Source organism: Nomascus leucogenys, chromosome 13 (genome assembly GCF_006542625.1).
Source record: "Nomascus leucogenys isolate Asia chromosome 13, Asia_NLE_v1, whole genome shotgun sequence".
Classification (NCBI taxonomy): domain Eukaryota; kingdom Metazoa; phylum Chordata; class Mammalia; order Primates; family Hylobatidae; genus Nomascus; species Nomascus leucogenys.
In genome coordinates, this window is record NC_044393.1 from 76167583 (window position 1) to 76189308 (window position 21726).

The window sequence follows — 21726 nt, forward strand, 5'->3', positions numbered from 1 at the left end:
CAAGCAGAAGCAACTGTTAGGTGACATGGTAAATAATATTCAATAACCAAGGATGACAAGAATAGGACAGGGTAGAATACTTAGCCCAGAAGTGAGTGGATGGCATTGAGAAGTGGAAAAGAGAAAAGAGAGGGGAGGTGGTCAGGAGTCATTCGAAAGCTTCCTCTCTGGTCTTTCACGTAGAATCTTAGCCACATATAGCTAAGATTGAAGGTAATTAACAAATTCAGCAAAAACACTCTGCTATTTCAAATATCCTACACACCAGGCAACATACCTACCATCTTTATAATAATATACAGCTTTGTTATGCCTTTTGGGGGAAAATCTGTATTATCCCCATTCCTTTCACTAGTAATACCTGATATGAAGTAACACTTTTGAGTTTATAAAGAACATTCACAAGAATTATATCATTGGATTATTACTGAGCAGACAGGGCCTCCATTTTACAGACAAGGAAATTAATTCTCAGAGAAGCTTGTTAACGAAATCTCATAATTGAAAAAGAGGGATTTAAAGAAGTGCTTCTAACTCCAAGGTTGGTTCTACTGCATCAAACTGCCATTGTTTACTAAAAACTTAACTACAGCATTAGAATCATAGGTTTTAAAGCACTTATTTGAATGCTGTTTGCTGTTTCATATTAATAGCAGCTGTTGCTACTTGGCAGTTACTAAGCCCTAAATATTAGGAATGGCTGGGGCGAAGAACAGCTTTGAAATGACACTCTATTTGATCAGGTTTTGCAATAATTGTTAAAATCATATGCATGTCCTTTGGATCCCTATAAAGCTTCTACAGTATCACTGCACCTGCAGTTCCAATTTGCAATTTTCTCAGCCCTCCTTTGAAGTTATTCTTGCCAATTACCTGGTGTTAATATTAATTAAATATGATTTGTAACTCAAAATGTGGTGTTATCAATGGAACTCAGCTGTACGAATATAAAGTAAAATTTTCAATTGAATTAAATTGTTTCCTTTCATTCATAGCATTTTACAACATTAATACTTTTGTCAAATTGATTTTTGCCTGCTGGAAGTCATTTTCCCAAAGCAATGAACATCTGAGGGGAAACACTGCTCTTTATGTATTCTTTCCTTTCTGTCATTGAAAATACTTTGTTTTAATCTTAAAGTGAATCCATTTCAGTTAACAGAAACTTGCTTCTTGTTTATAACCCAAGAGGGGGAAATGCTTTCTTTTAAAACTGTACTAAGATACATTAAAAATATGATCAGTGAACACGTTTCAATTTTACACTAGGGATGAAATTTTCCTTACTTTATTGCTTGACCCTCACACACAAAAAAAAACACAAAAAACACTATCAAACTTTTTGGCAGCTGTCATTTCACATACGCAAAAAATGAATTAATTAAATTGGTTTATTACATTAACATTTCAAACAGAATCTTCCATCCCAACAACTCTCTGGTCCCTTCCAACTCTAAGACGTTAATATTTGGAACATGTCAAACAATAGTCAGAAGCTTCCAGCATTTGCAAATTTAGGGGGAGAAAGACACATATAGAATATTTGACAGAATTAGGTCTATTCTGCCCCCTGTAATGTATGCAATGACGACTTGAAGGCCTGTCATCTTCAATAAGCCATTCATAAACATGATGACTGATTAAAGAAGGTGTGCCGCCATACTGTGCAAATCTACAATGAAAAGATATGTTCTCCCACATTCCTTTTATCTTCAAAGATAAAGCTTTAGCTTATAATGATAGCAGTAGCATTAAGATTTATTATCCTGTCTTCTTTTAAAAATAATACTGTAAGACAAAGAAGGGAAGGAACCTGCCTAAAGACTAAAGGAAGTCACTTATTGAGTCATGAGCCACCAGGCCCAGAGCTTATGATGGAAAAGCATGAGTGAATATTATCAACCCCTTTATTATAATATCAATGAAACATTATATCAAGGAATTAAAACAAGACAGAAATAGAGGACTGTAGATCTAATAGCTGAGAGTTGTGTAACATGTAGGTCCTAACCAGCAGCAACTAAGCTATTCCCTTCCCTCAGGCCAAAAGACCAAAAGGGGAAATAAAAATAAATTAGGCCGGAAAAAAATCTCTGGATGTCTGTAATATTCCAGGTGTCATCAAAGAGAAGCTTCTCGGAATTACACAAAGTGGAGCGGGTGAACAGCAGGTACACACCTATGTTGGCAGTGTCTATTGTGATCCTACTGGGAAGTTGTACCTAGGAAAGCCAGACAGACACTGAGATCCCATCACTTACCCCAGTCTGGAACCCTGAATTATCCATTAGGTTACCTCATTTACCCGAGAATCAGGATTGGGAGAGTAGAATTCTGTAACATTTGTAACATTCCAAAAGGAATTTGTGAACTCCCTATATTACAGGCTTCTCCGTCAACCAAATTCTGTCTGCTTAAGCCCCTCTCATCCTTATTACTAACCTGTTGTCCTCCTAGCCCAAATCTCATCCCTATCACTGGAAGCTAACCTTCTGAGTATAACCTCCCTTCACCCTCTGTTAAAAACTGAATTATCTCCCAAGAAAACTACATTGAAATCCTAACCCTAGTACCTCAGAATGTGACCTTGTTTGGAAAGAGGGTCATTGCAAATGTAGTTAGTTAAGATGAGGTCATACTGGAGTAGGGTGGGCCTTTATTCCAATATGTCTTCATTTTTATAAGAAGAGAAGACACAGAGACAAACGCAAGAAGAAGATGGTCATGTGATGGTAGAGGCAGAGACTGGAGTGATGCATCTACGAGCCAAGGAATACCAGGGATTGTCAGCAAACACCAGAAGCTAATAGAGGCAAGGAGGGATTCTCTCCTACAAGTTTCAGAAGCAGCATGGCCCTGTTGACACCTTAATTTTTTATTTCTAGTCTCCAGAACAGTGAGATGATAAATTTCTATTATTTAAGCCACCTAGTTTACTATAAAATACCTCCTTTCAAGGACCTCACTTCATGTAGGAACCCTAGCCCTAACCCCAACCCTACTGTGCATGTTCAGCTATGAATTCTGGCAAAAGTTCCTGTTTTCTTATGAAACACTGCTCAACATCCTTAAATTTTTTTGAGGAGCTGCTTTTATCATCTCACATAATTGAAGTCTTCTTCAAAGGAGACTGACAGCCCTCCCATGATCATAAACCCATGAAAAGAGAACACTCTACCATACTGTTACCTCCCTATTGCAATGTCTAGGCCATTATTCCCACACTGTATTAGTCTGTTCTCACAATGCTAATAAAGACATACCCAAGACTGAGTAATTTATAAAGGAAAGAGGTTTAACTGATTCACAGTTCCACATGGCTGGGGGTGACCTCACAATCACAGTGGAAGGCAAATGAGGGACAAAGTCACGTCTTACATGGTGGCAGGAAAGAATGCTTGTGCAGGGGAACTCCCATTTATTAAACCATCAGATCTCATGAGACTTACTCATTACCATGAGAACAGTATGAGGGAAGCCACCCCCATGATTCAATGATCTCCACCTTGCCCCACCCTTGACACATGGGGATTAATATAATTCAAGGTGAGGTTTCGGTGAGGACACAGAAAAACCATATCACACACCTTTATATGAAAGCTTCTCCGAATGAGTCCATCCTCACTCCCCTATACTTCTCACCTTAGCAACCACCTTTCCATACTCAACCATCAATTTTATGAGAATGAGCTTTGATCTATATCTCAGTTCCTGCTTGGCTCTAGATCAATGTTCCTTGCTATTCTTCTCCACAAAGCTATGTACTGGTACCTAAAGTTTACTGTGTTCATTTTACTGTCTCTTTTCTGTTTATGGTACCTGCCTTTTCCTAGTTACCCAGATATGCAATTTCAAGTTCAACTTTAATTTCTTTCATACCCTCAAGCTCTGTGTCCAGTTACTAAATTCCATAGACTTCACCTCACAAATGACCCCCAAGTCTATCTCCTCTTCCATTTATATTATCACTGCCCTAAATCAGGCCAAGATTGTTATTGCAGTGGCCCCTGAACTGGTCTCCTTGTCTTCTACTTCTTATAGTATAACCTTAAATATACATTCTGACAGATCCCCCTCTCCTCAGCAGTTTCCTCCTGATATAATTTGAATATTTGTCCCTGCCCAAATGTCATGTGCAATTGTAACCCCCAGTGCTGAAGGTGGGGCCTGGTGGGAGGTATTGGGTCATGGGGGCAGAGCCTCATGGCTTGGTGCTCTCTTCAGGATGGTGAGTTCCCACAAGATCTGGTCGCTGAAATGTGTGTTGCATCTCTCCCATTCCCAACTCTCTCTTGCTCTTGCTTTCACTATGTGGTGTGCTTGCTCCTGCTTTACCTTCTGTGATGATTGTAAGCCTGAAAAGGCCTCCCAAGGAGCAGATGCTGCTATGCTTCCTGTACAGCCTGCAGAAACATGAGCCAATTAAACCTCTTTTCTCATAAATTACCCAGTCTTGGGTATTTCTTTATAGAAATGAAAGAACAGCCTAATACAGAAGATTGGTGCTGAGGGGTGGGGCATTGCTATAAAGATACCTGAAAATGTGGAAGTGACTTGGGAACTGGGTAACAGGCAGAGGCTGGAAGAGTTTGGAGGGCTCCGAAGAAGAGAGGAAGATGAGGGAAACTTTGTAACTTCTTAGAGATCAGTTAAATGGTTTTCACCAAAATGGTAATAGCGATATGGACAGTGAAATCCTGGCTGCTGAGGTGTCAGATGGAAATGGGGACTTACTGGAATCTGGAGGAAATGTTACCTGTGTTATGCCTTAGCAAACAACTTGGCTGCGTTCTGTCCATGCCTTAGGGCTCTGTGGAAGTTTGAACTTGAAAGTAATGACCAAGGGTATACAGCAGAAGAAATTTCTATACAGTAAAGCATTCAAAATGTGGCCTGGCTGCTTTTAATAACCTACATCAGATGTGGAAGCAAAGGAATGACTTAAAGCTGCAACTTATATTTAAAAGGGAAGCAGGGTATAAAAGTTTGGAAAATTTATATCCTAGCCATTGGGCAGAGAAAGAAAAAGCTTTTTCAGGAGAGGAATTCAAGCAGGCTGTGGAGCAACCACTTGCTAGAGATATTTGCATAACTAAAAGGAGCCAAGTCCTAATATCTAAGACAATGGGGGAAAGTCCTCCACGGCACTTAAGAGACCTTCATAGCCGTCCCTCCTATCACAGCCTAGAGTCATAGGGCCTCACTGCCCTGTGCAGCCTCAGGACACTGTTACCCACATCCTAGCCACTCCAGCTCTAGCCTTGGCTCAAAGGGCTCCAGATATTGCTCATGCCACTGCTCTGGAGAGTATGAGCCACTATAAGCCTTGGCAGCCTCCATGTGGCATTAAGCCTGCAAGCGCACAGACTGCAAGAGTGATGAGGCTTGGCACCCTCTGCCTACTTTCAGAGGATGTATGGAAAAGCCTGGGCACCCAGGCAGAAGCCTGCTGATGGGGCAGAGCCCTCGCAGAAAACCTCTACAAGGGCAGTGCCAAGGGAAAATGTGGGGTTGGACCCCCCACACAGAGTCCCCAGTGGGGCACTGCCAAATGGAGCTGTTAGAAAGAGGCCACCATCTTCCAGACTCCAGAATAGTAGATCCACCAGCAGCTTGCACCCTGTGCCTGGAATAGCTGCAGTTAACTCAGCTTACGAGAGAAGACACAAGGGCTGAACCCTGAAAAGCCACAGGGGTGGAGCTGCCTAAGGCCTTGGGAGCCCACCCCTCACAACAGTGTGCCCTGGATGTGGGACATGGAGCCAAAGGAAACCATTTTGGAGCTTTAAGATGTAATAACTTTCCTGCTGTGTTTTGAAGTTTTGAACTTGCATGGGGTCTGCAGCCCCTTTCTTTCGGCAATTTCTTCCTTTTAGAACTGGAATGTTTATCCAATGCCTCTACTCACATTGTATCTTAGAAGTAAATAACTTTTTATTTTACAGGCTCATAGGTTGAAGGGACTTGTTTTGTCTCAGATGAGACTTTGGACTTGGACATCTTTTTTTTTTTTTTGAAATGGAGTTTTGGTCTGTTACCTAGGTTGAAGTACATTGGTGCAATCTCAGCTCACTGCAACCTCCACCTCCCAGGTTCAAGCAATTCTCCTGCCTCAGCCTCCAAGTAGCTGGGAGAGCAGGCACATGACACCATGCCTGGCTAATTTTTTTATTTTTAGTAGAGACTGGGTTTCACCATGTTGGCCAGGCTGGTCTCAAACTCCACTCAGCCTCCCAAAGTGCTGGGATTACAGACATGAGCCATCACACCCAGCCTGGACTTTTGAGTTAATGCTACAATGAGTTAACATTTGGGGTGACTATTGGGAAGGCATAATTGTATTTTGCAATGTGAAAAGGACATGAGATTTGAGAGGAGCCAGGGTGGAATGATATAGTTTGGATATTTATCCCCACCCAAATCTCATGTAGAAATGTAATCCCCAATGATGGAGGCAGGGCCTGGTGGAAGGTGTTTGGGCCATGGGGGCAGATCTCTCACTGCTTGGTACTGTCTTCAAGATAGTGAGTTCTCACAAAATCTGGTCATTTAAAAGTGTGTTGCACCTCCCTCCCCTTGCTCCTGCTTCACCTTCTGCCGTGATTGTAAGCCTCCTGAGGCCTCCCCAGAAGTGGATGCCACCATGCTTCCTGTACAGCCCACAGAACCATAAGCCAATTAAACCTCTTTTCTCATAAATTACTCACTTTCAGGGATTTCTTTATAGCAATGCAGGAATGGCCTAACACACCTCCATTGTCTAGAAAACCAAGGATAAAATAAACACCCTATGACTGGAAATAATCATGTGTCTATGTCAAGCCTTCCAATTTTGTCTCCCATAATTCACTATACAAACTATGCTCCAGTCAGTAAAACTGTGCTATTTGCTGATACCAAATATGGTTTTTTTCCTTCTCCAGCAGTAATCCTATAGTCAAGAGATGCCTTGGGATGACACTATAACAGCTGGAATATCAAGGGGCTATTTGTCTTTATCAAGTGTCTCCTGGCCCTCTCCCATTCAGAAAGATCTCAACTAGGAAAAAGCCATCACTGAGGTCTGATCATGACCACCATACACTCATAAACTCTATTCTCCCAGATTTGCAAAGGACACTTCCCCAAGTCTGATTTTTTTTTAATGAAAAACATTCTAATCAAACTGTACAAGCAATTTATAACTAAACCAATTTTCACTTCACCATCGTTCCATTATGATCTGCTTGAGTTAATCAGAGGTAAGACAGAGGAAGACTCAATTTACACAGAAATTTCTTAGCAATCAATGTTGCTAAAGAGAAATTCAGAACAAAGTACAGAAAACATTATGAGTTGGGGAAATATACAATTCTATTAATGGGCAGACACTCCAAAAAAATTGAAAGTATACATCTCCTTCTCAGTCAAGCTACTGAGTTTTTTTTAAAAACACACTACTAACATGGTGACAGATGTCATCAATGTTGTAGTAAGAGCTGCAAATGTTACAGAACTAATGAATTTTCATTAGAGACATCAGATAATTTCAGAATGGGTTAAGCTGCTACCATTTGCCATTCCCATTAATATCATTGTCATGTAAAAGGTTTAATTTTCAGCTATTTTTGTTCTAGATAAAATCTTTGTCATTAAAATGAGGGATGATTTTGATATTTAATATATTCCATGGCATACTCCAGTGTGGTACTAATTTGGCCTTTTCAGTATTCTGCATATTAATTGACAATCCATCCCTCCTCCATTCCCCAGATAAGTGAGAACTGAAATAGAATGGACAACCAATCAAGTCACAGAATACTGAAAAGATCAACACAGAAGAAATGTGTTGCTCTCATCAAGAGCATATACAAGGAACCAAAATTATTTTCTCCCATGCTAATGACTATGATAGAAACAGGAATAATGAATGGCACCATCTAAATCCTTTTATGTGACAGTATTACCAAAGCACAGCAATGCTCTCTAAAAATTAAAAACGAAGTATTTCTTATTTTAGTCAAAAGAATAAAACTGTGGCTTCACTTAACTTTTAGAACAATGCATTTTGCTGGATTCTGCAACAATTGGCAGATTATGTCCTGTTTTGAATTTTTTATAGTAATCTATCTCATGCACATAAAATGTGTCCTCAAGTTGCAGAATGTCCAGGATCACTGTGGAAAACTTATTTTAGTACATACTCTATTAGTTCTCTCCTCTTGCTAAATTATCACTCTGGTAAGAATTGACATCAGCTGCTTAAATAATACATTAACCCTGTTTCCAGAAGCTATTGTTTTCATTTGAGTGGGCATTTCCTCTAAGGATAAACTTTAGATTGTTACCCAAGAAGATAATATAATTTGTCATAATTTAAAGATCAATTGAATGTTTTGAATCAGTTTTATAGCAGTAATGATATAAATTCCCAGAGAGCAAAGATTATGGCATAATGCACACTTACAGCAGGTGTGAACAGTTGTCCAATTAAATCAATTAGCCCAATCTGTCCAACAAGACCAGGCCTTTCATACATTTTCTGCAATAGCACAAATGTGGAACAAATGTTAAAGATACTAAATATTGTGTATTATAATTTTCTATGTCCTACTATGTACAGAAAAGCTTGCAGTCATCTGCAAGTCTCTCAAGTGAAAATCCTATTTCAATAACATCAGACTTTTTGTCCTTGGTAATTACGGTTAAGCCCAAATCAGTCCCATGGTCTTTTTCTGAGTCCAGGCCTCTAAGAAAAACAATAAATTTGTCAACATAATGTCTTCCTTCAGGCTCAAAATTACTGAAAAACAATCAATGGTCACTTTAATTTTTCCACAAAATATTATTACTTATAGAAAAATTCACTCTTAATAAGAATAATAGTACTTAAGTAACAATAACATATTTCATTCACAAAGATTCGTTGTTGACAAATCATCAGTTAAGATTTGTGCTCTAAGTTGTTCCTTTGTTTTGCTCTGTGTTTTCAAAGTAGTGGAATGGATTTACAACCTCATGGGTACACATACAAGATGGTGAAATGCCTAGACACTTGAATAAGCACCTTGAAAAAAAAGCCCAGGATAGACATCAGCAGTACCTTGTTGTAAACAAGTTTTTACATCTTGCCCTTCATCACATCCTAAGCTTCAGAGTTTTAAGAATAAAAATGCAAAAAGTCAATATGACAATAAGAATATTGCTTAAGTATAGCCTTGGGGGCTACTTCAGCATTGTTTTAAGATGATTACTAGACTTAATCCCTCTAGTGTTGGATGTTAAATTCCACTGACTTTTTTTAAATTTAATGACTTGCTAATGTAAACTTCCATCTAGAACAATCAAATAGTATGTCATTTATTCAAATTTACAGTGGTTCTAATGTGCCAGCAAACTCCCTTGTCAAAACAGGCAACTTTAAAAAATGTTCATTTGAGTCAGGAGTCCTACTTCCTAAATTAGCACCCAAGTGTCACCTTGATAGACCTACGAAAAACAAAATCATTTATAATAAACCCAGCTTCCCTCTAGAGTGGACAGCCTAGTTCATGCATCTGTAGGAGTTCTAATTATTCCCTACAGATAAGAGAGCACTTGGAGATGCTCAGGCATCAGCAATCTGTCACCTCCAAATACAATTATCTGATAAATATATGCTTACCAATCTCCCTCGAGATCTGAGTGAAGGCCTCCACACCGCTCTCACCATAGTTGCCCTCAGAAGCCAGTGTCGACACATAATTCCATCCCAGTGCTGTCACGATGTCCACCATGGCTTGGGCTTGGTAGGAGTCAGGCGGAACCACTCGAGAGAAAAAGTCATACCTGGTGTTATCACTTAGCTCTGGGGCTGTGGATGCATAGCTGATTTGAGGTATCTGCAAAACAAATGATGGGTCATTTCAACCCATGAGGAATCTTGAAGAATGATGGATTGTCATACAAGCTAAACAGCCAAGGCTATACCAGAAACCTAGACATATCAACCTGAAGCCAAAATACAGTTTTATGACTACCAATTTAATTAGAAAGTATTTTTGAATGGCCCATAGGCTTACTTTCTCTCAATGCACAATATTTCTAAACAGTGAGAAAGAATTTCATTTTGCTTTAGTTTCCATTGTTTCTGGAGCCAAAGCAAAACATTTGTGCTTTTGTTGATGTTGCTTTTTTTAGTCTGTACATGATAAGCACTGGTGCAGAAAGGAGAGAAAAATGAAGGCATATGCATCAGAAAAGATCGCCTCTGAAACTGGCTTTGGCTTTACAGGACATAAATGCTATACAATGACTAACAGGGAATTTAATATGAGATTTTTTTACACTTGATACCATTTTAATTGTAAGACTACATTTTTAGTAAATTATTTTAAATAGTTTTGCAAGTCTATTGACTGTTTATTGATATAATCAGAGTGCCACAAAAAGATTTGAGAACTGCCAGCAGCCACATATCCTCTCATAGAAACATCATTCTAACCCCCTTCAAAACATCACAGAAAAGGGAATCCAGACCATAAATTCTTTAGAAGAGACTATTTTTCTTTTAATGGGGAGAATTGCCAGAAATTCTTCAAAACGAGGAATCCTATGTCATTTTTCAATAATGTGGGAGAGTGAGCTATGTGATTGTGTATAGTAACTCCTCTGCTGCCATGCTGTGGTATGAGTGAAAGTTCAGAGATCAAAGTGACTCCAAGTTGCCCTAATTCAGGCAGCTTGGTTCAAGATGCAGGTCTGACTTGTACATGAAAAAATTAACTTTATGCTACATCACATGTTGCAGCTAATGTCAGTGCTCAAAGAGGATGTCGGAGTTGCAGTTCCATCTTTCCCCACAGGGCTGCACACTCTGGGATCCAATAGTCCCCACTACAGTCTAGACAGATGATTCCCAATCTATATAAACGTTTCAACTCCACCCTTGACATATTTGTAAAGCTCTCAACATCTAAATAACCTTCCTAAGTCTAGAGAGTCCTATTCCCTACTAGTGGCCAGTGAAATAACAGTGAAGTTCCTAAAACGTAAAAGTCACCCCGGGAGCAGCAGCAGAGCAATGTGCTTGGAGCTGTCCAGGGTGCTGACTGTTCATTCCCCTTCCATGTAACTTGGATCCACCTACACTGGCCGTAACAGTGAGTACCCAGAATAGCGTGGCCCATTTAACCCCAAATTCTTTCTGGTTCTGTTCTCCTAGTGGGGACTGTGTTAACTTATTTGTTAACACTGTGGGACCATGAAAACCATCTGACCCACCTCATCCTGCCCTTTGCCTTCTCTGCCAGATAATACTGGCCTTATCTTGACAAATTTTTCCCCTGGTTAGATTTTGTGACTCCATAGTACATGACTACTCGCAAAGACACCCCTCCAAATCTCAAACCACACACCAAATCTTGCCCTTTTTCACCTTTTCTTGTTTGTTTTCAGAGGACCTGGGAAGGAAACCATGGATAACTTAGTGAGATCTACCTCTTACTAGGTAAAAATTTCCCAAATATCAAAAGTATGTGCATTCCTATATTCTAACGAAAATAAGTCGGCCATCTGACTTTCACTTTAGAAGAAATTCTGTGTATGTGCGAGCAGGGGTTGTGTGGGGGGAAGGGAATAGGGGAGCATTCTATAGCAAATTGTATAGCACTATACCATTTCTTTGTCCTTTTTGGATACCGATACTCCCACTTCCTGAGCTACTAAGAGTCCAGCAGTAAAATGACTTACACAACTCCCACCCTGCCTATAATAATGAGCCACCCTTTCTAAAAATGAGCAGAAAGTGTGAAAATTGTTTGAAACCAAAACTAATTATCTCAAATTACTACCTTCAGTCAGTCACTACCAGGCTGTTTAATTAGCAGTCAGCCTCATGTTTAGGATTAATTAAACAGGTGCAAAGGGTATAAAAAATAAAAGTGCAGATAGAAGATGGTTGTTTGATTAATTCAGTAATGGACTTTCTCCCCAAAGTCTTGAAGAGTTTTCTCTTTGCAGATCAATGTGTGGGAAAGTAATGTGAGAGTATGTGTTTGTATTTTTATTTTTTCACTCTACAATAATACACATCAGGGTATATGAATAGTATTTCAAGACAAGTTTTCAAGTTTTCATGAAGTCACATCTCATTTTTATTTTGTTGTGGTAGACCACTAAGCATTGGTTCATTAAGCATTTTAATTTCTGTGCCAGCATCCCCAGTATTTCTACCATCCACAAATTAAACCCCTACTGGCAACTGAAGTAGAAATTTTTTTAAAGACCTGGAATGTTTTCTTTTATTTTCCCTACATCAAATCCACTGTAACTACCCCCTTAACCTTGGAGGTTTCATTACCAGAAACACAACAATGGAAAAAAAGGTGGTGAATGGTGAAGAAAAGCAGAGAAAAAAAATGAAAGGAAAAAGAAGGAAAGCATCCCAAGAAAAGAAGTTGCAAGGAAATGCACCCATTATCAGTTCCTCCATCCTTTAAAAAAAAAAGTAGTGTCTTTTATAAGCCTCTGTTAACTCCCATTGCCAACGTAAAGGATAAAATACAAACTCTTCGGTCTGGTTCACAAAGATCATCAGATTCTGTCTCATCTTCCTCCCCTGACCTGTACCTTCTCTCCATATTCTCACAGCATCTTCACCCTTCTCCATACCAGGGAGATTTAATGCTCTCCTCTATCTAATGATCCTCTACACAAATTCAATATCCAGCTCAAAAGTCACCTCCCTCTGGGGACAGTTTCATTAACTCCACCAGGCAGAGCTGTCTTTTGCTATTCCTGTCTCCCAAAGCCTCCACCATCTAACATTAGAATCATGACTCTGCTGGCTTATGATCCTCTCAAGACCAAGCAGGGTCTCTGTTTCTTTATTTGGTATCCCCAACACCAGGCAGAGCAAGTGGTCAATGAATGTTTGAGGGCAATTAATTAATTAAACTGCTGCAGGAAATTTAATACAGCTTCTTCCCCACCACCTCCTCCCTGGAATTCCACCAAAATATTGTGTGGGCTATTCTCCATTTGACCCTCCTGATCCTTCCCTATCCTGCCAAAGATCCTGGGAGGCTGCTCTCTATGACCATACTGCCTGGGCTTCCTTGCCTCTGGCTTCTAGTTGAGTTTGTCCCGGAGGCACTAGCAGAACATGGGAAGGCAAGAGGCGACAGAAAGAAGTTAGATATTTATCCCCCAGCTTCTTCCACTGACTCAGTGTTTCTCACCCTAGCCCCTCACCCACAGCTAAAGCTTCTGCCAGATTCCAGTGACCACTCTGTACCATTGCCCCTGTAAGGTCTCCCCACTGCTGTTGGCTCCTAAGCACTTCATCATCCCTTGTTTTTTCTAAATGTGCCCACACTTACAAATAATCTTTTTGTGAACTGCTCTTTCATTACCCCTGGGTGTGCCAGAAGCCTGATGAACACTCCCCTATGACAAGTCTCTGTAGAAGACAACACTGCTGTGGCTCCCCAATCTCAGCCCTGCCCTAACTTCTTAGCCCTTCTCTAGCCACCTGCCCTTCCAGCCTTCTCTACCACTGTCCTTAGGTGACTTTCTCATTTCCTTTCTCCTTCATTTCCCTAAGGCATCCTATTGCATATTTGAAAACACCTGTCATTTTGCTTTCCTTCATTTCTTGTTTTCTTTGTGCTGAGACTTCATAAAAATATCGTATGGGCTTAAATAAGGCCATATTTCTATTACTCAAATGAAGCATATTTGAGTCAATTAATTATATAACTCAGGACACTCATCATCTTTTTAAAAAAATTTTTTTTACATTCCACTTTTCTAATAATTATTTTGGTTAGGAAAAACGCTTTTTCTTCTCTCACTGTATTCTCACTTCAGCCCACGGAAGAGGAGATTCCTACCCCCCAACTCCACCCTCTTTGGGAGCTCCAGAACAAATATTTCCTCTCTCACTCTCCATTCCTTTACTGACTTTCCCCACCATGGAGGGGGAAAGAAATCAAAGCCAGAGCTCTACGTTTATTGGGCAGAAGGGGATAGCAGGCTCTCCCTTTATTCTCTGACCTGTCCACATACGTCTCAGGCTTCTTTTCTCTATAATGTCAAGAGACCATGCTGGGCCTCAATTCTTGGAAAGGAAGCCCACCCTCTTCTCTCTATATTCCACTGGCAACCAGACATTTGAGAAATACTTGAAGTCCATGCTACTCACTGCAAGTGAACTTTAAGTCTTCTGTGCAGGCAGAAGTGGGTCCCAAGGTTGAGATGTGGTGCAAGAGTAGGAGGCACAGGTTCAAGCTGAATTATCTCGAATGCAGTTCTTAACAGATAGTCATGTGCCTGGGGAGTTATTTGGTGCTTGCCCAGCTGTTAATAAAGCTAATTACTTAATCTACATTTAACTAGCTATTCTGTGAATATTGGACTTGCAAACTCGAGAAATTCCAAAAATTTGACTTAGAGCTCAAGGAGATTAAAATTGTATTTCAAAAGAAATTCATTTACATATATTATTAACAGGGGTTAGCAGAGATTATTGTCTTCTAGTATCTGTTCTTCTAGATGAAACCTCCAGTTTTTACCTAGCCACCCAGAACATGACTACATTTCCTAGCCTTCCTTGAAATGGTAAGTGAAGCTTCTGAAAAGGATCCTTAAAGGAGAAGGCATGCCTTTTTCATGATCCTCCTTCTTTCTTGCTGGCTAGAATTTGGACATAATGCCTGGAGTTCCATTAGCCATCTTAGGCTATGACCTAGCAGCAATGGTGGAGCAAAGAGCCACACCCTAGTCCAAGCCATTGTGATATCTGGATTCCTAAAGCCACTTGACTCTTCTTCCTGCTTCCATTCATGCTCTTCTCAAATCTATGCCACATCAGCAAGAAAACTGGTATTTTACAAAAATAGATCTTAAAGGCTGGGTGCGGTGTCTCACGCCTGTAATCCCAGCAGTTTGGGAGGCTGAGGTGGGCAGATCACCTGAGGTCAGGAGTTCGAGACCAGCCTGGTCAACATGGTGAAGCCCCATCACTACTAAAAATACCAAAACTTAGCCAGGCGTAATGGTGGGCGCCTGTAATCCCAGCTACTCAGGAGGCTGAGACAAGAGTATCACTTGAACCCGGGAGGCAGAGGTTGCAGTGAGCCAAAATCACACCATTGCAATCCAGCCTGGGCACCAAGAACAAAACTCTGTCTCAAAAAAAAAAAAAAAAAGATCTTAGAAAAATCTTGCTTAGAGTCCTTCAATCATTTCCCCATTGCCCTTAGAATATAGCCCAAACCTCTTGTCACAGGATCCTTTGAACTGGCAACTGACCACCTATCCCTCTCACTCACCTGATCCAACCACACTGGCTTCCTTTTTGTTTCACCTCCAGCACTCACACATATCACCACAAACATTTTCCCAAGTAAGTCCTTTCTGGCCTTTCTCATCCTTCAGCCTCAGCTCAACAGACCTTCCCTGACCACCCCATCTAGTGTTGTCTCCTCACCTTCCATTATTACCTCATCACCCTACTTATTTCCTTCCTCTTTCACCACCTGCATTAATTTGTGTATTCTATTTCCCCTACTAACATGTAGATTCCACAGGGTTATTTTCTGCATTGTTTACAGATGTAACATGAGCTCCCAGGAGATAGTAGGTGTTCAATAAATATTCATTGAAAGTAAAATGAGCCCATCCATCCATTAATCAAGAACTCCTTTTGTTATTTTCTTCCATGTATCCTAACTTTGAAAGATTTTTCTATAAAACTATTTAAGTTAAAACACCACCCATTTCCCATATTCTTTTTTAATCAAAGATCCGTTCAGCTGCAAAACTTCTGATCAGCACAAGGCATCTGTTTTTACCAAGCTGAAGTGATGGAATTCCAGTTCAAATCACCGAAGTGCAGCTTCAGTTGTAGCCTGTGCAGTCTCCTTGTAGGGAAGCTTACAACTGCCACTTTGCTTTTTGAAATGCCAAAAATGGCCATGAAAACTTCATAACTATCTTGGAAAACACCTTGACAGCCCATGGACTTCAGTGTGTCATTAAAGAATAAAAATTACATTTCTAATCAAAAGCCAACATCATAGATTATTTGATCATTTACCCCTTCTTATCTTTATCTGTAAGATGGATATTCCAGACAGGGAAAAAAAGTGCTTACATCTCCCCCAAACCAACTGTCTCTCTCCATGTTGCTTTCACTGAGCCTTACTGTACATGACTGAGTGATGAAATAAAGGATTTCTGAGGCTCCAAGGGACTCAGAGACTTTTAGATACCAGAAATACTCTTTTTGTGGTCCAAGGAAGAACAACTTCAGCTGCCTCAAGGTTTCCCACTGCTTGCACATCAAAATATTGCCATAAGCTTGAAACTTGCTTTGTCTATTCAGAATGCCGTAAGTTTTGCATCTGTTCACCACAGTTACTGGTTTGCTAAATATCCCAAGGAAGCCAAGACACCCCTGACAAGGCTAGCAAAAAGCCACCTAAAGCACAGCTTAGAGGAAGCCCCTCCAAATTCTAGGAAATTTCAATCCTTCTGCAAGAAACTTGCATACATCTGAGTACAGGTTTGCAGACAGAAGACAGTTTAAGACCTGAATCACATACATTTTCGCCATGAAAAAGCGTTTCTCCCCCCGCTTGCCAAAAAAGGTTTTTGTTCTCTATAAACAACCTTGTCCATTGATCGTGGAACTTAATTGGTGAAGCAGGTTGGCGGGGTGGGTTCTTTGTGCTACTCAATAACATCATTGGTTTTTTCCAATGAAAGATCAGCTTGAAGCCGCATTCTTCCCTTAGGGGGTAGTGCTTGCCTGAGCACTTTTCCAGTGATGGTGGTTAGCAACAGTGGCCATCAGGATGATAGCTTCCTACCACCTGGCCTCTGGGTAGATTTGTTTTTGCTGCAAAACTCAGGTCAAAAAAAGCATAATTATTATAGCCATTAACTTTGTCTTTTTATACTTGACTGCTCTCTAGTATTAAAACTACTAGTTGCTTGTGGCAAAACATCAGTATATAATCAGAAATAAGATATAAATGAGGAGTTAGGACTAGAAGTCAACGTCCAGCATTGGCCCAACTCTCCCGGACACTGCCCTGAGGTTTCACGTTCCTCCCACCTTCATCAAAACAGGCTAAGGAGAGGGAAAAGAAGAAAGCAACTGTAAAGCCAGAGAGTGAAACAAAAAAGAAAATGGATGATTACCCCAAGTTTGCATCCAAAAACATGAAGTAGTAGTATTCCTTCCCCAAATCAGGACTGGCTCAGAATAATCCTGTCCACATAGTCGACAGTTAAGATTCCTGTTTGTACAAGTTGGTGTCAAATAGGAAATTCAGTCTCTGCCCTTTTCTTCTCAGTTGTGTTCCCATAGTTGATTCAGAGGAGGATGTGAGCCTTTGGGTTTTGATGCACAACAGAGTTTAGCAAAAGCAAAGGAGAGGAAGCCTACTGAAATGGGAAATCATGGGGTCAAGGAGAGCCAGGAGTACAATATATTGCACCATATTTTTATCTATCTCCCCAACATGAGCTCATTAAGACCAAGCAGAGCTTTACACACACACCTGCACCAAAGGGGCCTGTGGTTAGTTAACACAGCTGAGTGTAACACAGTTAGTAGGTTTAAGGTCATGAGTTGAATTCCATTATGGGCCAGGATGAAGACCACACTCCTCACCAGAACCTTCCTCTCACAAATGCAGAGCACACTAACAAAGTCAACCTGAGAGAGGAGAGACAAGATCAATCCATTCTCACTGCTAGATGAATAATTCAAAGATGGTTTGCTACTAATGGTGAACCTAAAATTTTAGCAGCAAATCATGAGAGACACATTTTCTTCAAAACATAAAGAGTGTGTTTTTGTATCTATATCTGCCTGAAAGTATAAATATATATTACACTTACAAAGTCATACGTTGATTCAGATAATTCATTTGAATAGACCATTGAATTGTAAAAGGGCACATTTTCTCACCTCCTTTTCATGGGTATTGTATGAGTCATAGAGGCAAAGAAAACAAATGACTCAAGGAGACTAAATAAAGGGACTATTTTCAAGGCAGGAGCAGCATATAGGGAAGGCAGTGGAAAGCCACAACCCAGAAGGAGTCAGAGGTCGAGGTTGGCAGTTGTTACCCAAGAGCCCGAAGAGAGAGCAGTTACAGAGTCATGAACGGAAGCCACCTTGAGGGGAGCAGTAATCTCTCTAAAAGGACACAGCCAGCCCCTGGCAAACTCAAAAGGAAATTACATTCTGGCCTCTCCCTTATACACACCTCCTGCTGGGTTGCCCGCTGACCAAATCTATTGGAAGCCAGAGAGCAAGAGAACTTGACTTTGCCTGCACAAAGGAACCTTCCAGGGCAGCCAGCAGACAGCAAAAGAAAGTGGTTGTGGCAGGCCAAGCAGAAGCTATCTAGCCAAGGCACCATTAATCATTGCTCACTGGACATGTGAACTAAATGTATGGATAGCTGTGCAGATTTTCAGTTTTCTACATTATATTACTACATTACTACATTATATTACTTTTTCATAATTTTTCATAATTTGATGCTTTCAAATATTTTTGAGATACACCTAATGCTAAATGACGAGTTAATGGGTGCAGGAAATCAACATGGCACATGGATACATATGTAACAAACCTGCACATTGTGCACATGTACCCTAAAACCCTAAATAAAAAAAAAAAAAAAAGAAAATCTACACTAAGACATTTTGATTTGGCTATTGAAAATCCCAATCCTAAGATTAGACTAATGAAGTTTGGATTTCTTATGGAAAATAAAATAACTAATACCATGTTTTAGAAAGAAATGTAATGATTTTAATCAAATTGGTAATGGCATTTTGACTTCTAACCTGTTTACTTAAAATGAAAGAGAAGCAATCTATGAACATGAAATAATTTACATATAAGCAACCATAATTATCATAATTATACCCTATAAGATTAATAAACCTTTTTTTACATCTGCTAATTACATTTTACAAGGAGAAAGCACAACAGCTCCTTAGGAAAAGAATTGTTCTAATCCATCAAGTTACTAGTAGTGTGGGGATTTTTAAGCCTAACTACCCTAAAAGTTCTACTAGCAAGTTGGATTTAAAACTTTCACTTTCAAAGAAAGGGACTTTAGGCTTGGCCTAGTGGCTTTCATCTGTAATTCCAGCCTTTTGAGAGGCTGAGGCTGTAGGATCCCTTGAGGCCAGGAGTTTGAGACCATCCTGGGCAACATAGTAGACCTCCATCTCTGTAAAACATTAAAAAATTTGCCAGGCATGGTGGTGCACCTGTAGCCTCAGCTACTTGGCAGGCCGAGGCTGCAAGATCACTTGAGCCCAGGAATTCAAGGTGACAATGACCTATAATTGCACCACTGTACTCCAGCCTGGGTGACAGAGAAAGACACTGCCACTCAAAAAATTAAAAAGAGGACTTTAATATTCCAACTAATTTTATAGTTTCTCTAGTTTATAGCACCTCCTTATCTTCAATTTTGCCTTTTTAAAAAAATTGAACAGTTTTATTTAAATTTCCATATATTTAAGTACTCTGTGATTCTAAAAAATTACAATCAGTGCATATGCAAAATTACACAGAAATTTAAAAGGCTAAACCAATACATACACTTCTTCTAATAGTTAAATTAAATGTTTTTAATGGTTACTTTTTTATTAATTCATTCAACAAATTAGCTCCTACTACATGCCAGACACGGTGACAGGCCCTGAAGACAGGACTGTAAACAATACATGGTCCTCCCAGCCCCATGGAGCATATGGCCAAATGGAAAAAGCAGGCATTCAATAAATAATCAACCAAATAAACATTTAACCGCAATTGTAATGGTTGTTGTGAAAGCTACGAATCTGCCGCTAAGAGTTACAGGGCCACTCACCTGGTCCGCAAGGGACAGGTCAAGCTTCCCTGATGAAGTGACATTAAGTTGACACATTGAAAAATGAAGAAGAAAAAGGAATGGACACTGAACACCAGCCACAGATTGCCTCTTTCACTTGAGATCTCCTTCAGATGTGTACACTACCCAATTTGCAGAAATGAAGAGGACAGGCAATCCACTGACAGGTACTTAATTTTAGAAAACTTGCCACAGGCTGAAAAATATTAAACCATAGACCACCATCTCCCATGCTTATTACAAATAATGTTTTCAAATACTATACGCATAACTGGGGTTCTTATGTCAGGACTATCAAGAAAATGCTACGTAATTTATCAGCAGGGACTTGCATTACATTCTCACAGATCTCTGAGTCCTGAGGCTTGCAAGAGTAAGTCATGAATAAATAAATGAATGGATAGATGAAAGGTAAACAGATGAATGAAAACAGAAGACACTAAGAAGCAACTTTAAGTCAAGAGCCCAGAAAAAAATAAATGTATACTTATATTACTCATAAGCTCTAATATTTGTTTCCTTCCTTAGGAAAGTAAAAAATAAGTGACTGAAAAGTAGGAGGAAACTGTCTTCTTTGTACTCAAGCAGTGAAGGCTTTGGGATAGGACTTCAAGCTATATGAGAAGCAGGTTAGAACTAATTCTAAAAGAACCTGGCTTGGCTTTGCTTTGTTTGTTTCTTTACACGGTAACATACAGTTTCTGCACCTCTCAAGAGGAGGAAAGAGAAATATATGCATCTGTCCACCTCTGGAAACTCTGCTCAGTGAGGCAGCATCCCAGGGAGACATGGAGAATTGCATTCCCTGATTTCATTCTATTTCTGCCAGTTTCTTTGATATCTTCTTGGTAAAGTCTTCAAGCAGTTTGGGATTTCAAAATGAAATCTCTATTATTCTTTAAAAGAAAAAGTAGGCAGAGTTTTGAAATGAGCTGCTTAAGACAGTGAAAGTTTTCTATAAAGTGATTTTCTTACATGAGTACAAAAAATAATAAATTACATTGTGTTATAATAGAAAAACCAAAACAATGTCATTGGCACTTTATTAGCATCATTTGCTAAGTTACTTAAAAATTTAACTCTCCCACCCACTCATTCCCATCAATGCTGACTTCAAACTATCACCTAGCATTTAATTTTCCTCTTCTGATTTCCTTACTGTGCAATCACTGCTGTGGTTCAATTTTTCCCCCAAGCATGTCAGCACTAGAACATTATAAAATAAAAAGTCAGTAATTATAACTAACAAATTGAAGTCAATAAACTTTAAGCTGGCAAATATCCCATTTAGACTGGCATTCTGCCAGCCAATAGTACATGATTTGACTCCTGCAAATAAAAAAGAATGTTGATAAGGACGTTTGTGCAAATAAGTTTCCTGGCTGGCAATTTCATGGATTTTTAGTGATTATCCACATTCACAAAATCTTGGTCTTCAAGTCATTATTTATCTCCCAGCTAGCATTCAGGTACTGATTCTGAACACCTAATAGCACTGGAAATTCTCATTTACTTTCTGTTACCTAAGTTAGTAAACTCAGTAGGTTAGAAGAAGGTACACATGAGGTTAAAGGTCTTCATTCGAGCTCCATTTACACAGGGGGAAAACCCACTCCATTTCCAAAGACCAAATAGCTGATTTCATAAATGGCCATCACTGGTAACAGGAGAAGTTGATAAAAGGATGTAAATGACTCAGAGTCCTTTATTCCACTACATACTACAGAATGCAAGGATATGTTCCTCTGAGAAGGCATCATCTCAGTATCCAAAAGGCAATACATTAAGTTTCTCCTAAACAAATTGATTAGCCCTTTCATCCTGTCAACAT

At 39.7% G+C, this 21726-nt stretch overlaps 1 protein-coding gene across 3 annotated transcripts in view; it reads right to left on the minus strand.

The window, feature by feature from the left end:
* GRM8 (glutamate metabotropic receptor 8) overlaps positions 1–21726 on the minus strand; it is an 837927-nt gene that overhangs the window by 676338 nt on the left and 139863 nt on the right. For all 3 annotated transcript variants that reach the window (XR_004033054.1, XM_030826389.1, XM_030826390.1), the window contains exon 3: positions 9644–9860. Coding sequence is in view for 2 of the 3 variants with exons in the window: in XM_030826389.1 (XP_030682249.1) it covers positions 9644–9860 (217 nt within the window). In the remaining variant the exon portion in view is untranslated. The remainder of the gene's footprint in view (positions 1–9643; positions 9861–21726) is intronic.